Here is an 18,675-nt window from a genome sequence, read left to right as displayed (position 1 = left end):
AGCAACACTGTTGCCATTTTAGCTGGAGCTGCAGACGACATCCACTTCTGGTCATGTGCAGAGCTTCCAAGAGGTTATTTTCCTCAAACGTTATTTCCTTCAGGGGTTATTTTCCTCCCCTTTTAATTCCATTGAAATAGCTTACTTATTTAATGTTTTCTGATTAAGTTGAATCCAATCAGATCATTCTAAATGAAAGTGAGGTATACTAATGATGTTAAATTAAAGTTTGAAAGTGCTCAAATTAGTTACATAGCGTATAATGAGTGACATAACAGCTATGATTATGAAAACTCATCAAGTTGGTTTGTTGATTAGATTAACACTACGGTTAATTATTATAAATTAAGGACGACCTTCTGTGTGTGAAGTGTGTTACGTGTATGAAGAGTGTGCATGCTTTTGGAGACTACAATATGTTCGTGTTGTGACTCTATACGTGGATCTCTTGCCCCTTTTACCTTATAAGACACTTCAAAGTATACCCAAAAAATGACACCCTGTAATAGGTATTGTAGAATAAGTCTACAGAATCCCATCCAAATGTACATAATGAAGGGATAACAGACATTTTGGAGTAGTATTTAATGAACACTGGAAAGATGTTTATCTCTGCAAGAATAGAAAATCCCACCAGGAAGAAATTATCTGGAGGCTCAGTTCAATGTACTGATTGTTACAATCTATACTATACATACAAAACCAAAAGGGACAGACGTGGAAGACTCCACACGAATTGGAAATGGAGAGAATTAATAGAAGTAGTTGACAGAAAGGTGAAACGCTGCAGTGGGCTTGTAGACTCTCCAACAAAGAGAATCAAGTCTTCAGCAAACGTTGGTAGAGTCCAGCCATTTCAGTTCAATAAATAGTACTATGACAGCAGAATACAACAAGATAACTAACATTGGCATCATCCCTTGAGTGTGAAGACAAACTAACTCATTTTTAATCATTATACATGTAGAGATACAGCCTCATTCTTCATACAGTTATAGAAATGTCACACATCCTTTGGACATGTAAACAGACCATATCTGCATATCTTTTCTTTCAGAAAAAATAAAACAGACTGGTTATAAACTTAAATCTGACTTACCTCATCTATCCCAAAACTAGTGTGCTTCAGACCAGTGGACTTGGAGTTCTTCATTTTTCCATTCTCGTCATAACATGCCACCTTTAACCTGGTGATCAAGGACAGATACATGTACAATAATAAGTTAATCAAAACCAACCTTATATATGTATAGAAATAATTTACACGTCAAAATTAAGCAAAGAACAAATTATCATTAATAATACAAAGATTGTTATACCTTATATTCTCTTTATCCCTCAACCACCTTATTAGATACAGCATAATTAATAAATGATGAAGTACAACAGTTCATTTGCTGAAGTTAAGTCCCTAGCCCCCTGTATGTCTATAAGGATTCCCCTGGTCTAGATGAACTTGTATACAAAATATGATACGGTTCTCTACATGGACGAATATACAAGGCACAATGTTCCTAAATATACCTCTTAGTCAGACAAAACTTTTATGAGAATACCTGGCTTTGGTTATACAACACATCCACGTGGGAAAATGGAATACCGAGTATGAACATTATAACATATCTGTGACCCCTGATACAATAATGCCATACTGATAACTCACCTATATATAACATACCTGTGACCCCTTAATACAATGATGCCATACCTGTATATAACATACCTGTGACCCCTGATACTCACCTGTATATAACATACCTATGACCCCCTGATTCAATGATGCCATACTGATAACTCACCTGTATATAACATACCTGTGACCCCTTAATACAATGATGCCATACTGATAACTCACCTGTATATAACATACCTGTGACCCCTTAATACAATGATGCCATACCTGTATATAACTACCTGTATATACTCACATAAACCCTATGACCCCCTAATACAATGATGCCATACTGATAACTCACCTGTATATAACATACCTTGACCCCTCACCTGTATATAACATACCTGTGACCCATACCTGATAACTCACCTGTATATAACATACCTGTGACCCCTTAATACAATGATGCCATACTGATAACCACCTGTATATAACATACCTGTGACCCCTAATACATGATGCCATACTGATAACTCACCTGTATATAACATACCTGTGACCCCCTTAATACAATGATGCCATACTGATAACTCACCTGTATATAACATACCTGTGACCCCCTAATACAATGATGCCATACTGATAACTCACCTGTATATAACATACCTGTGACCCCCTAATACAATGATGCCATACTGATAACTCACCTGTATATAACATACCTGTGACCCCCTAATACAATGATGCCATACTGATAACTCACCTGTATATAACATACCTGTGACCCCCTAATACAATGATGCCATACTGATAACTCACCTGTATATAACATACCTGTGACCCCCTAATACAATGATGCCATACTGATAACTCACCTGTATATAACATACCTGTGACCCCCTAATACAATGATGCCATACTGATAACCACCTGTATATAACAACCTCCCCAATACAATGACCAACTGTATATAACATACCTGTGACCCCCTAATACAATGATGCCATACTGATAACTCACCTATATAACATACCTGTGACCCCCTAATACAATGATGCCATACTGATAACTCACCTGTATATAACATACCGGTGACCCCTTAATACAATGATGCCATACTGATAACTCACCTGTATATAACATACCTGTGACCCCTTAATACAATGATGCCATACTGATAACTCACCTGTATATAACATACCTGTGACCCCTTAATACAATGATGCCATACTGATAACTCACCTGTATATAACAAACCTGTGACCCCCTAATACAATGATGCCATACTGATAACTCACCTGTATATAACATACCTGTGACCCCTTAATACAATGATGCCATACTGATAACTCACCTGTATATAACATACCTGTGACCCCTTAATACAATGATGCCATACTGATAACTCACCTGTATATAACATACCTGTGACCCCTTAATACAATGATGCCATACTGATAACTCACCTGTATATAACATACCTGTGACCCCCTAATACAATGATGCCATACTGATAACTCACCTGTATATAACATACCTGTGACCCCTTAATACAATGATGCCATACTGATAACTCACCTGTATATAACATACCTGTGACCCCCTTAATACAATGATGCCATACTGAATAACTCACCTGTATATAACATACCTGTGACCCCCTAATACAATGATGCCATACTGATAACTCACCTGTATATAACATACCTGTGACCCCTTAATACAATGATGCCATACTGATAACTCACCTGTATATAACATACCTGTGACCCCTTAATACAATGATGCCATACTGATAACTCACCTGTATATAACATACCTGTGACCCCCCTAATACAATGATGCCATACTGATAACTCACCTGTATACTGTATATAACATACCTGTGACCCCTTAATACAATGATGCCATACTGATAACTCACCTGTATATAACATACCTGTGACCCCTTAATACAATGATGCCATACTGATAACTCACCTGTATATAACATACCTGTGACCCCTTAATACAATGATGCCATACTGATAACTCACCTGTATATAACATACCTGTGACCCCCTTAATACAATGATGCCATACTGATAAACTCACCTGTATATAACATACCTGTGACCCCTTAATACAATGATGCCATACTGATAACTCACCTGTATATAACATACCTGTGACCCCCTAATACAATGATGCCATACTGATAACTCACCTGTATATAACATACCTGTGACCCCTAATACAATGATGCCATACTGATAACTCACCTGTATATAACATACCTGTGACCCCCTAATACAATGATGCCATACTGATAACTCACCTGTATATAACATACCTGTGACCCCTAATACAATGAAGCCATACTGATAACTCACCTGTATATAACATACCTGTGACCCCTTAATACAATGATGCCATACTGATAACTCACCTGTATATAACAACATACCTGTGACCCCTTAATACAATGATGCCATACTGATGCCATACTGTATATAACATACCTGTGACTCAATGATGCCATACTGATACTCACCTGTATATAACATACCTGTGACCCCTTAATACAATGATGCCATACTGATAACTCACCTGTATATAACATACCTGTGACCCCTGATGCCATACCTGTATAACAAGACCACCATATACTGTATAAACATACCTGTGACCCCTATAATACAATGATGTATATAACATACCTGTATATAACATACTGTGACCCCTTAATACAATGATGCCATACTGATAACTCACCTGTATAGGATGCATACCATTGCATTATAAGTGCCATCATGTCTATAAATACAATGATGCCTGATAACTGACCCCTGTACAATGAAGCATACCTGCCCACAGTCAATATCCCCTTGACCCCTTTAGTTGCAAGAGAAGAAGTCGTTATATTGAAATAGCCATATACTGATAACTCACCTGTATATAACAATTTTTGAAATACCCAACCTTAAAGACAATGATTACAGACCTGTATATAAAGGGTCAAATACAATGATCCTTGTTTACGTTTATATGGAAATAGCCAAATTGAACCCTTTTGACCCCGCCCCTCAGGCCCCCCGGGGGTCAGCCACATCATTTGTACAATTTTGAATCCCCAACCTATAAAGATACTACCATTGCATTATGAGTGCTATCTCATGCTTAGTTTCAGAGAAGAAGTCGTTTATATGGAAATAGCAAATTGACCCCTTTTGACCCCGCCCCTCAGGCCCCCGGGGGTCAGCCCCATCATTTGTACAATTTTGAATCCCCACCCTATAAGGATGCTACCATTGCATTATGGGTGCTATCCCATGCTTGGTTTCAGAGAAGAAGTCGTTTATATGGAAATAGCCAAATTGACCCCTTTTGACCCCGCCCCTCAGGCCCCCGGGGGGTCAGCCCCATCATTTGTACAATTTTGAATCCCCAACCTATAAGGATGCTACCATTGCATTATGGGTGCTATCCCATGCTTAGTTTCAGAGAAGAAGTCGTTTATATGGAAATAGCCAAATGGACCCCATTTGACCCCGCCCCTCAGGCCCCCGGGGGGTCAGCCCCATCATTTGTACACATTTGAATCCCCACCCTATAAGGATGCTACCATTGCATTATGGGTGTATCCCATGCTTGGTTTCAGAGAAGAAGTCGTTTATATGGAAATAGCCAAATTGACCCCTTTTGGCCCGCCCCTCAGGCCCTGGGGGGTCAGCCCCATCATTTGTACATTTTCAGTAAGTAGCCCATAAGGATGCTACCAGCCAAATTTGGTTGAAATCCGACCAGCGGTTATGGAGAAGAAGTCTGTTGACGGACGGACGGACGGAACACCGCGGACGACGGACAACACGGACGACGGACGCCGGACGCCACGGTATGGCATAAGCTCACCTTGGTCCTTCCCTGAGCTAACAATGATGCCATACTGATAACTCACCTGTATATAAACATACCTGTGACCCCTTAATACAATGATGCCATACTGATAAACTCACCTGTATATAACATACCTGTGACCCCTTAATACAATGATGCCATACTGATAACTCACCTGTATATAAAATACCTGTGACCCCTTAATACAATGATGCCATACCTGTATATAACATACCTGTGACCCCCTAATACAATGATGCCATACTGGTAACTCACCTGTATATAACATACCTGTGACCCCTTAATACAATGATGCCATACTGATAACTCACCTGTATATAACATACCTGTGACCCCTTAATACAATGATGCCATACTGATAACTCACCTGTATATAACATACCTGTGACCCCTTAATACAATGATGCCATACCTGTATATAAACATACCTGTGACCCCTGATACTCAAATGTATATAACATACATGTGACCCCCTAATACAATGATGCCATACTGATAACTCACCTGTATATAACATACCTGTGACCCCTTAATACAATGATGCCATACCTGTATATAACATACCTGTGACCCCTGATACTCAAATGTATATAACATACATGTGACCCCCTAATACAATGATGCCATACTGATAACTCACCTGTATATAACATACCTGTGACCCCTTAATACAATGATGGCCATACCTGTATATAACATACCTGTGACCCCTGATACTCAAATGTATATAACATACATGTGACCCCCTAATACAATGATGTCATACTGATAACTCACCTGTATATAACATACCTGTGACCCCTTAATACAATGATGCCATACCTGTATATAACATACCTGTGACCCCTGATACTCAAATGTATATAACATACATGTGACCCCCTAATACAATGATGCCATACTGATAAACTCACCTGCATATAAAATACCTGTGACCCCTTAATACAATGATGCCATACCTGTATATAACATACATGTGACCCCTTAATACAATGATGCCATACCTGTGACTCCTGATACTCACCTGTATATAACATACCTGTGACCCCTAAATACAATGATGCCATACTGATAACTCACCTGTATATAACATACCTTTGACCCCTTAATACAATGATGCCATACTGATAACTCACCTGTATATAACATACCTGTGACTCCTGATACTCACCTGTATATAACATACCTGTGACCCCTTAATACAATGATGCCATACTGATAACTCACCTGTATATAACATACCGGTGACCCCTGATACTCACCTGTATATAACATACCTATGACCCCCTGATTCAATGATGCCATACTGATAACTCACCTGTATATAACATACCTGTGACCCCTTAATACAATGATGCCATACTGATAACTCACCTGTATATAACATACCTGTGACCCCTTAATACAATGATGCCATACTGATAACTCACCTGTATATAACATACCTGTGACCCCTTAATACAATGATGCCATACCTGTATATAACATACCTGTGACCCCTGATACTCACCTGTATACAACATATCTGTGACCCCCTGATACTCACCTGTATTTAACATACCTGTGACCCCTTAATACAATGATGCCATACTGATAACTCACCTGTATATAACATACCTGTGACTCCTGATACCTCACCTGTATATAACATACCTGTGACCCCCTAATACAATGATGCCATACTGATAACTCACCTGTATATAACATACCTGTGACCCCTTAATACAATGATGCCATACTGATAACTCACCTGTATATAACATACCTGTGACCCCCTAATACAATGATGCCATACCTGTATATAACATACCTGTGACCCCTGATACTCAAATGTATATAACATACATGTGACCCCCTAATACAATGATGCCATACTGATAACTCACCTGTATATAACATACCGGTGACCCCTTAATACAATGATGCCATACTGATAACTGTATATAACATACCTGTGACCCCTGATACTCAAATGTATATAACATACATGTGACCCCCTAATACAATGATGCCATACTGATAACTCACCTGTATATAACATACCTGTGACCCCTTAATACAATCATGCCATACCTGTATATAACATACCTGTGACCCCTGATACTCAAATGTATATAACATACCTGTGACCTCGTGATACTCACCTGTATATAACATACCTGTGATCCCCTGATACTCACCTGTATATAACATACCTGTGAACTCTGATACTCACCTGTATATAAAATACCTGTGAACCCTGATACTCAAATGTATATAACATACCTGTGAACCCTGATACTCACCTGTATATAACATACATGTGACCCCCTGATACTCACCTGTATATAACATACCTGTGACCCCTGATATTCACCTGTATATAACATACATGTGACCCCCTGATACTCACCTGTATATAACATACCTGTGACCCCTGATACTCACCTGTATATAACATACATGTGACCCCCTGATACTCACCTGTATATAACATACCTGTGACCCCTGATACTCACCTGTATATAACATACCTGTGACCCCTGATACTCACCTGTATATAACATACCTGTGACCCCTGATACTCACCTGTATATAACATACCTGTGACCCCTGATATTCACCTGTATATAACATTCATGTGATCCCTGATATTCACCTGTATATAACATTCCTGTGACCCCTGATACTCACCTGTATACAACATATCTGTGACCCCCTGATACTCACCTGTATTTAACATACCTTTGACCCCTTAATACAATGATGCCATACTGATAACTCACCTGTATATAACATACCTGTGACCCCTTAATACAATGATGCCATACCTGTATATAACATACCTGTGACCCCTGATACTCACCTGTATATAACATACCTGTGACCCCCTAATACAATGATGCCATACTGATAACTCACCTGTATATAACATACCTGTGACCCCTTAATACAATGATGCCATACCTGTATATAACATACCTGTGACCCCTGATACTCACCTGTATATAACATACCTGTGACCCCCTAATACAATGATGCCATACTGATAACTCACCTGTATATAACATACCTGTGACCCCTTAATACAATGATGCCATACCTGTATATAACATACCTGTGACTCCTGATACTCACCTGTATATAACATACCTGTGACCCCTTAATACAATGATGCCATACTGATAACTCACCTGTATATAACATACCTGTGACCCCTTAATACAATGATGCCATACCTGTATATAACATACCTGTGACCCCTGATACTCACCTGTATATAACATACCTGTGACCCCTTAATACAATGATGCCATACTGATAACTCACCTGTATATAACATACCTGTGACCCCTTAATACAATGATGCCATACTGATAACTCACCTGTATATAACATACCTGTGACCCCTTAATACAATGATGCCATACCTGTATATAACATACCTGTGACTCCTGATACTCACCTGTATATAACATACCTGTGACCCCTTAATACAATGATGCCATACTGATAACTCACCTGTATATAACATACCTGTGACCCCTTAATACAATGATGCCATACTGATAACTCACCTGTATATAACATACCTGTGACTCCTGATACTCACCTGTATATAACATACCTGTGACCCCTTAATACAATGATGCCATACTGATAACTCACCTGTATATAACATACCTGTGACTCCTGATACTCACCTGTATATAACATACCTGTGACCCCTTAATACAATGATGCCATACTGATAACTCACCTGTATATAACATACCTGTGACCCCTTAATACAATGATGCCATACTGATAACTCACCTGTATATAACATACCTGTGACCCCTTAATACAATGATGCCATACTGATAACTCACCTGTATATAACATACCTGTGACCCCTTAATACAATGATGCCATACTGATAACTCACCTGTATATAACATACCTGTGACCCCTTAATACAATGATGCCATACTGATAACTCACCTGTATATAACATACCTGTGACCCCTTAATACAATGATGCCATACTGATAACTCACCTGTATATAACATACCTGTGACCCCTTAATACAATGATGCCATACTGATAACTCACCTGTATATAACATACCTGTGACCCCTTAATACAATGATGCCATACCTGTATATAACATACCTGTGACCCCTGATACTCAAATGTATATAACATACATGTGACCCCCTAATACAATGATGCCATACTGATAACTCACCTGTATATAACATACCTGTGACCCCTTAATACAATGATGCCATACCTGTATATAACATACCTGTGACCCCTGATACTCAAATGTATATAACATACATGTGACCCCCTAATACAATGATGCCATACTGATAACTCACCTGTATATAACATACCTGTGACCCCTTAATACAATGATGCCATACCTGTATATAACATACCTGTGACCCTGATACTCAAATGTATATAACATACCTGTGACCTCGTGATACTCACCTGTATATAACATACCTGTGATACAAGAAGCCATACTGATAACTCACCTGTATATAACATACCTGTGACCCTTAATACAATGATGCCATACTGATAACTCACCTGTATATAACATACCTGTGACCCCTAATACAATGATGCCATACTGATAACTCACCTGTATATAACATACCTGTGACCCCTAATCAATGATATCAACCTGTATAAATAACATACATGTGACCCCCTAATACAATGATGCCATACTGATAACTCACCTGTATATAACATACCTGTGACCCCTTAATACAATGATGCCATACCTGTATATAACATACCTGTGACCCCTGATACTCAAATGTATATAACATACATGTGACCCCCTAATACAATGATGCCATACTGATAACTCACCTGTATATAACATACCTGTGACCCCTTAATACAATGATGCCATACCTGTATATAAACATACCTGTGACCCCTGATACTCAAATGTATATAACATACCTGTGACCTCGTGATACTCACCTGTATATAACATACCTGTGACCCCTGATACTCACCTGTATATAACATACCTGTGAACCCTGATACTCAAATGTATATAACATACCTGTGACCCCTGATACTCACCTGTATATAAAATACCTGTGAACCCCTGATACTCACCTGTATATAACATACCTGTGACCCCTGATACTCACCTGTATATAACATACATGTGACCCCCTGATACTCACCTGTATATAACATACCTGTGACCCCTGATACTCACCTGTATATAACATACATGTGACCCCTGATACTCACCTGTATATAAACATACCTGTGACCCCTGATACTCACCTGTATATAACATACTGTGACCCCTGATACTCACCTGTATATAACATACCTGTGACCCCTGATACTCACCTGTATATAACATACCTGTGACCCCTGATACTCACCTGTATATAACATTCATGTGATCCCTGATATTCACCTGTATATAACATTCCTGTGACCCCTGATACTCACCTGTATACAACATATCTGTGACCCCCTGATACTCACCTGTATTTAACATACCTTTGAGCCCTGCTACTCACCTGTATATAACACACCTGTGATCCCCTGCTACTCACCTGTATAACATACCTGTGACCCCTGATACTCACCTGTATATAACATACCTGTGACCCCTGATACTCACCTGTATACAACATATCTGTGACCCCCTGATACTCACCTGTATTTAACATACCTTTGAGCCCTGCTACTCACCTGTATATAACACACCTGTGATCCCCTGCTACTCACCTGTATAACATACCTGTGACCCCTGATACTCACCTGTATATATGATACCTGTGACCCCTGATACTCACCTGTATATAACATACCTTTGACCCCCTGATACTCACCTGTATATAACATGCCGTAGTTTCTGTAAGGTTACAGCATGTGGACATGATTGACTGTGGGTGTTACGCTTTAGGCTGATGACGTTGTTCATGAAAGTCACCAGGAGATCTACACCGTAGTTATATCCAACCCACCTCCAGCAGTACTGTCAACCAAACACCACATGTTGATTATTTATCAGGGAATGGAAATTAGACATGATGGGTAAATTCATACATCAAAAACAGTAGTGCGGCCCATATTTTGGTGTTTAGAATGGCATTATTACAAGACTTATTTTCACTAAATGCAGAATGTCTATGCTAAACTGATAGATGCGAAATCTGTTACGTAAAATTTACATGAATATATTATGATGACTTTTTTAAAAACTTAATTATGGATTTATTTGGTTACTAGGAAATATTGAGTGTTGTTGTTGATTTGTCCAGACTATGTGTAACAAAGCAAAAACTTTTGCTCAAAATTATGGCATCGCTCAATTAGCCAATTAGGGAAATGTTGGAGAATACAGAATCACAGCTTATGGTATATTACACCACAAAAAGAGATTCTTACGTAACTATGTACATGTAACTAATGGTATCTAATTACATTAATATGGCTGCTTGTTGAAATACAGTTGACAGTGCTTTACAGTAATGTATTTATGAAATTTCATGTTCATCTGTCAAATTTTACAAAATTTTATCCTGGCCAGTTGTGGAATATAAAGGTAGCTTCTTTGTACAAAACTACAATAGTGATAGCTATAAGGTACCAATATCTTCAACAATCAAATATAATATCTGAACAGTTTAAGTCAATAATCTCTGTAAGTATAAATGATATGGCATCTTCATACACAAATGTAAAAGGTAATCCTTCAATACCCAGCAATTAACAACTATACTGTACCTCTTGATCTGATTTCAATACCCTTCCACATCGCAGAGAAACACAATCAAATATAGCCTGATCAGGGATTTCTTCTGGTCTGTAACACAAAATATCATCTAGTAAGGTGTTTGTGTTGATCATCATAAGGAGGATTAAACAACTGTAAACAAGCCTGACACTCATTAGTCGAGTTAGGATGTGTGATTAGGCTGATCATTATACTACAACTATATTTGTATATCACAACATTGACCATTTCTTTACAAATTCAAATTAAGAAATTTTTGTACAGAATATGCACAAATTTACAATATTCAATAATGGCCCTTCGTGGTAGATACATCCAGTTGCAGACAATTTCTACTTCTGGTCACCTTATGCACCTGTGGAGCTTCTAAGGAGCTATCTCCCTCAGGAGTTATTTCCCTGGAGATAATCCGCTCACCTTTTAATTCTGGTGAAATATCTTACTTATTCAATATCATTTGATCAAGCTAATCCAATCAGAACATTCTAAATGAGAGTGAGGTATAATGATATATAATTTCTTTCTGTCCTTTGCTTTATACATAAAATACCTGGTAACCTTAATATCATAATTAGACACTTATCCTGAATCTTGTCTCTAGATCTGTACACCTGACTGCCCTAACAATAGATTTACCCTGTATCTTGTCTCTGTACACCTGACTGCCCTAACTACTGATATAACAATAGATTTACCCTGTATCTTGTCTCTGTACACCTGACTGCCCTAACTACTGATAACGACTGCCCTAACTACTGATATAACAATAGATTTACCCTGTATCTTGTCTCTTTACACCTGACTGCCCTAACTACTGATATAACAATAGATTTACCCTGTATCTTGTCTCTGTACACCTGACTGCCCTAACTACTGATATAACAATAGATTTACCCTGAATCTTGTCTCTGTACACCTGACTGCCCTAACTACTGATATAACAATAGATTTACTCTGAATCTTGTCTCTGTACACCTGACTGCCCTAACTACTGATATAACAATAGATTTACCCTGAATCTTGTCTCTGTACACCTGACTGCCCTAACTACTGATATAACAATAGATTTACCCTGAATCTTGTCTCTGTACACCTGACTGCCCTAACTACTGATATAACAATAGATTTACTCTGAATCTTGTCTCTTTACACCTGACTGCCCTAACTACTGATATAACAATAGATTTACCCTGTATCTTGTCTCTGTACACCTGACTGCCCTAACTACTGATATAACAATAGATTTACCCTGTATCTTGTCTCTGTACACCTGACTGCCCTAACTACTGATATAACAATAGATTTACCCTGTATCTTGTCTCTGTACACCTGACTGCCCTAACTACTGATATAACAATAGATTTACTCTGAATCTTGTCTCTGTACACCTGACTGCCCTAACTACTGATATACAGAGACCGGACAGAAGTATTCGGACAAACGAGTCGTGATATATACCGCTAAATTTCGCGCCGCGCGTCAAAATCGGAATAAATCCAGTTTGGCGGCTTGGTTCGCGTCATCGTATACGTCATCGGAAAGATGACGTCATGCGTAATGTTGTGGCGGTAAAAATAAATTACGTCGTCTGCTGACGGAATCGCAGGAATTCACGGAAATAACATGGGTCGTCGTGGTAAAGAAGTGACATCAGGCTTAAGAAAAGCGGTCGTAGCGATGATAGAAGGTGGGATAAAACAAACAATTGTTGCAGATAGGTTAAGCATACCAAAATCTACAATTTCTGATATTTGGAAACGATATGTGAGACGAGGAAACATTGAAAATACACATCGATGTGGAAGGGCGCCATATTTGACAGATCGGGACCAGAGAAGGCTCTTAAAAGTTGTGCGCGGAAATAGGAGAAAAACGTTGGATGAAGTAACAGCCGAATTAAATGACTACAGGAACACTGTAAATGATGTACAGGTTAGTAGTAAAACGATTGACCGGAATTTAAAAAATCAGGGATACCGTAGAAGGGTAGTGAAGAAAACCATGGTCGTGCGTGAAGTCAATTTGAGGAAACGTGTGACATTTTGCTTTGATAAAAGAAATCTGACTGTAGAAAACTATTGGAAAGATGTTATTTTTTCTGATGAAAGTCAAATCGTGATCGGTAATGACAACAGAATTTTTATATGGAGGCGAAAAGACGAGGCATACCGGCCAGCCTGCATCTGTCCGCGGTCACACCGGAAACTTTCCGTGATGATTTGGGGGTGTATTACCCATCATGGAGTTGGTACTGTTTGCAGTGTAAATGGAACCATCAATTCACTAAAATATATTGAAATTTTGGAAGAGAATTTGTGGCCAGTTTTAGCGAGACACTTCGCAAACCAAAACTACATTTTTCAACAGGACAATGCTCCGGTTCACAAGGCTCGTGTTGTGTCTGAATATTTTACAAACCATGGTATTCCCGTTTTAGAATGGCCCCCACAAAGTCCTGATTTAAATATCATCGAAAATGTGTGGTTAAAACTTAAAATACGACTAAAAACAGTGGTCAACAACATCACTAATCAAACAGAACTTTTTGACGCAATACAAATCATCTGGCAAGGCATTGATGTAGAATACATTCAAGGTTTATACCAATCGATTCCCGATCGTCTGAAGGAAGAACGAAAGTCCAAGGGTCAGATCACCAAATATTAGGTCAGTATCAAAGCACATATATTTTTTATAAAGAGTTTTATTTTCCTAGCGAGATGTACACATGACGTTACGGCGGCCATTTTGTCCGAATACTTCTGTCCGGTCTCTGTAACAATAGATTTACCCTGTATCTTGTCTCTGTACACCTGACTGCCCTAACTACTGATATAACAATAGATTTACTCTGAATCTTGTCCCTGTACACCTGACTGCCTTAACTACTGATATAACAATAGATTTACCCTGTATCTTGTCTCTGTACACCCGACTGCCCTAACTACTGATATAACAATAGATTTACCCTGAATATTGTCCTTGTTCCAACCTCAACATTTCCCGCCAGTGATGTTCATAACCACACCTTATCCAATCTGCAAATCAAATTTAGGACAAAAAGAATAATGCTCAAAACAATAGACTTCCTTACTGCCCTTCTTCATATTATTTAAACTCATAAAAAATCATGAAAATAAATATGATTTTTAATACACTTAATAAAAATGCTGATATAATTTAATATACATTATGTAATCTCAAATCAAAATTCAAAAATAGAATACTTTTAAGTTTGATTTTATCTTTAAAATTTAATGTTAATATTTTGATTTTGGAGACTTAATAGCAGAATACTAAAGGTTGGCCTAGAGATATATTATATACAAATAATCAGTCATGATTTTCTGCTTATAACTCTCTTTAAGGTCATTCATTAACTGGTTCCTATGGAAAATTTCAAGTTAAGGAATTCCTCAAAGCTATGGAATGTTCATGAAACTGGGCACAGCTACAGCAAAATAATTTGCTGTTGGTGACCAAATATTGTTACACTGTATGGATTGACCACTTACTAGAATACTACAGTGGAACTTCCCTAAACCGATCATAGTCATTGCATAGAATTTCGGTCGGTTTAGAGAGGGTTCGGTTTGGAGAAGTGAACCAAATATGAATCATTACGATCCGGATTTAAAGTCCCATTATGCTTTCACCAAACTTTGCTAAAATATACATTAACATCCCTTATGGAAGGTTCTTCATTTGGTTTCTTTCCAATGAAGATAATTACGCAATAATCAATTAGTAAAGAATTCTTAAAATAGAACGGGTTGATTTGCATAGTTAAAAATACCTCGTGTATACGTATATGTTCGATACCCGGATATAGTAAACAAAACAAGCATGGCCGAGACAGAGGGCAGTTTTGAGGAAACGGTGAGCAATACCATGTTCTATAATTGTTTTAGTATATGATACATATTAGATTTCACAGATTATAAATGTGTCCTGTCAAAGGTTACATATAGTTTATATAAAGCTTAATACAAAATACGTATTAATCGAAAAATAGTGGATGTAAATAGTGAAATGCATACATGGGGCACCATATGGGGTATTTTATCGTATAAATATAAACACGTGGCCGTGTCAATTTTGGTGATGATCGGTTGATTTTCTTTCCTCTCGTGTAATAATTTGAGATAAATACAGTATTAATCCAAAACTATATATAGATAAATAAATACTATGATACTACTAATCTATTCATAATTTGAGAGTAAGGAGAGCACAGTATATCTAAATACTTAGAACATACGTAAAGAGGTGGACTAATAGCTTACTATATACATGTATTATAAAACTGCTTTCTATTTATTCTTTGGATATTTTATAACGATATTCGTCTATGAAATATCTGATAGTACATGCATGTACATATAGATGAAAGATCACTGGAATCGACGCTAGTCGAGATACATCAATCTGTATGTTGAGACATGTCTGTATTATATTACTTTGCTTATGATCAACACGGTTACTATATGTATACGTTATTTGTAAATATATGTATACATATCGTATATTACATCTATATATATATATATATTCTCAGTATTCATGTACCCAACAGATATGTTAGGATCAAGCCTTAATTGACATATATATACCGTTGCTATTACCTCCTTTATTCTTGTTATCAATAATACATGTAAACTTTTTCTGGTATATATTCCAACCGGGTGGGGGGGGGGGGGCGGCTATATACCGATTCCTGTCGAGATTTCATTTCTGTATAATTAACTGATTAAATGTTTCTCGATTACGTTTCGTGCATTTAGAAAAGGATCATTATACATTTCATCAGAGTATGCGTGTATATACATCAACTAGTGATTACCAGGTGCATGAGTCTTAATTATCGTATGGGCATTTTTAAATATAGTCCTACAATTTTATGTACACGGAGCGAATTAAACTAATCAAAGACTCGCATTTATATTAGTACAAACGTCAGTATTAGAGTGAACTAAGGGGATATAAATATTGTCAGACTATTGGAGTTTCATCATTAAAAAGATACAACATATATTATTTTGACCCTTGATACTACCTGGTGGATTATCATTTGCCGTCGGTACGTAATTCTTACATGTACGTAGTAAAAAGGAAAAGGGAATTGAAACTGAAATTTCTCTAATTTCACGAGTGTGCATTCCATTTTACGCTGAACGTGAATTATGTTTATTAGCATTCAGCCCATTTGTTTTCATAGGAAAAGTTCGATTTATGGAGCAAGTCTAAAAGTTTATGCGCTAAATAAAATATGTGAGAAAAAATAAGTTCGTGATGCCTGCTAGGACTTTACCAGTCTTACTAAAACGGATATTTTTCCCATTTTCTCTTCTTTTAATGAAGGACTGATCCAGGTTTTCTTTAGCTTTTTTGGTACTTTTCCACCAGATCTTCTTCGCTTGATGAACTGTATAGAAATCATTAACGGACTGTTTTTATACTCCATTTCTTAATTAGTACTATTCAATTAAACCAAACTATTCTACATTTTGTACATGCATTCCTTTTCCTGTCCCGTGCATGCAATGAATTATGAGATAAAAATGAATCACATTGGCGTACATATGTGGTTCATGCACTGGTGTTTGGCTCTATAGACATTTTTCTCTCTTTATATATTGACACAGTATTACATATACATTTGTACATGTATATATATAGAGAGAGAGAAAAAAAAAGTCTATAGAGCCAAACACCTGTGGTTCATATACATGTATCTTTACATGTAGCATAAACGTATATTATGTATATATGTTTTGTATGTAGTAATTACAAAGTTCATAATAATGATCTTATGCTACAATGTGGATTGTACTCAATTAGTAATTCATGATCATGATCACTTGTCATTGATATATCCGATAATGCCGATATCGTCGTTGACCCTGTTGTCTCAAACACTGGTCTAAGTTTCATGTTCGCGATCGGTCTTCGATGGAGTAGAACATGTAGGCTTTCCAGACTTCGTATGTATGTATGAATACATCGCTGTATTATTATAAAAAGAAACAAAGTGTAATATCTATATAGCAGGAAACGACATGGCGTGTTTGTGTTTACTTTCATTTGTTTACTAGTTTGGCGAGTCACCCCGTGGGAGGCCTCATCAGGTAACACAAACGTACGTGTGTTCGGTTTCGATGTACACATGGTACACAAACGTGTGTTCGGTTTCGATGTACATTTCAATAAAGCTAGATTAGACCCTATAGGCATCTATAAATCTTTATTACAAAATACATAAGATCAGCAAATACCATTGTAATTATAATTTTGTTAATTGCTTGCTTTACACTTTTTGAATAGTTTTAGCCTATGTATGTTTATATAGAAACTACATGTAAATACATGCATGTACAACATGTATTTGTAAGTCCACGCGTGGAA

General features: G+C 37.4%; 1 protein-coding gene across 1 annotated transcript in view; it reads right to left on the bottom strand.

Moving 5' to 3' along the window:
* The window catches only part of LOC138323010 (germ cell-less protein-like 1), a 34,732-nt gene that overhangs the window by 714 nt on the left and 15,343 nt on the right, over nt 1–18,675 (bottom strand). Inside the window, exons 10-13 of the mRNA XM_069267323.1 lie at nt 15,239–15,308; nt 12,261–12,339; nt 11,363–11,508; nt 1,100–1,187 (exon numbers count right to left, since the gene is read on the bottom strand). Coding sequence (XP_069123424.1) covers nt 1,100–1,187; nt 11,363–11,508; nt 12,261–12,339; nt 15,239–15,308 — 383 coding nt within the window. The remainder of the gene's footprint in view (nt 1–1,099; nt 1,188–11,362; nt 11,509–12,260; nt 12,340–15,238; nt 15,309–18,675) is intronic.

This window comes from Argopecten irradians, chromosome 5, assembly GCF_041381155.1.
Source record: "Argopecten irradians isolate NY chromosome 5, Ai_NY, whole genome shotgun sequence".
In the NCBI taxonomy this organism is placed as follows: domain Eukaryota; kingdom Metazoa; phylum Mollusca; class Bivalvia; order Pectinida; family Pectinidae; genus Argopecten; species Argopecten irradians.
The sequence above is the reverse complement of the archived record's forward strand: the minus strand, read 5'-3'. Positions and strand labels throughout refer to the sequence as shown.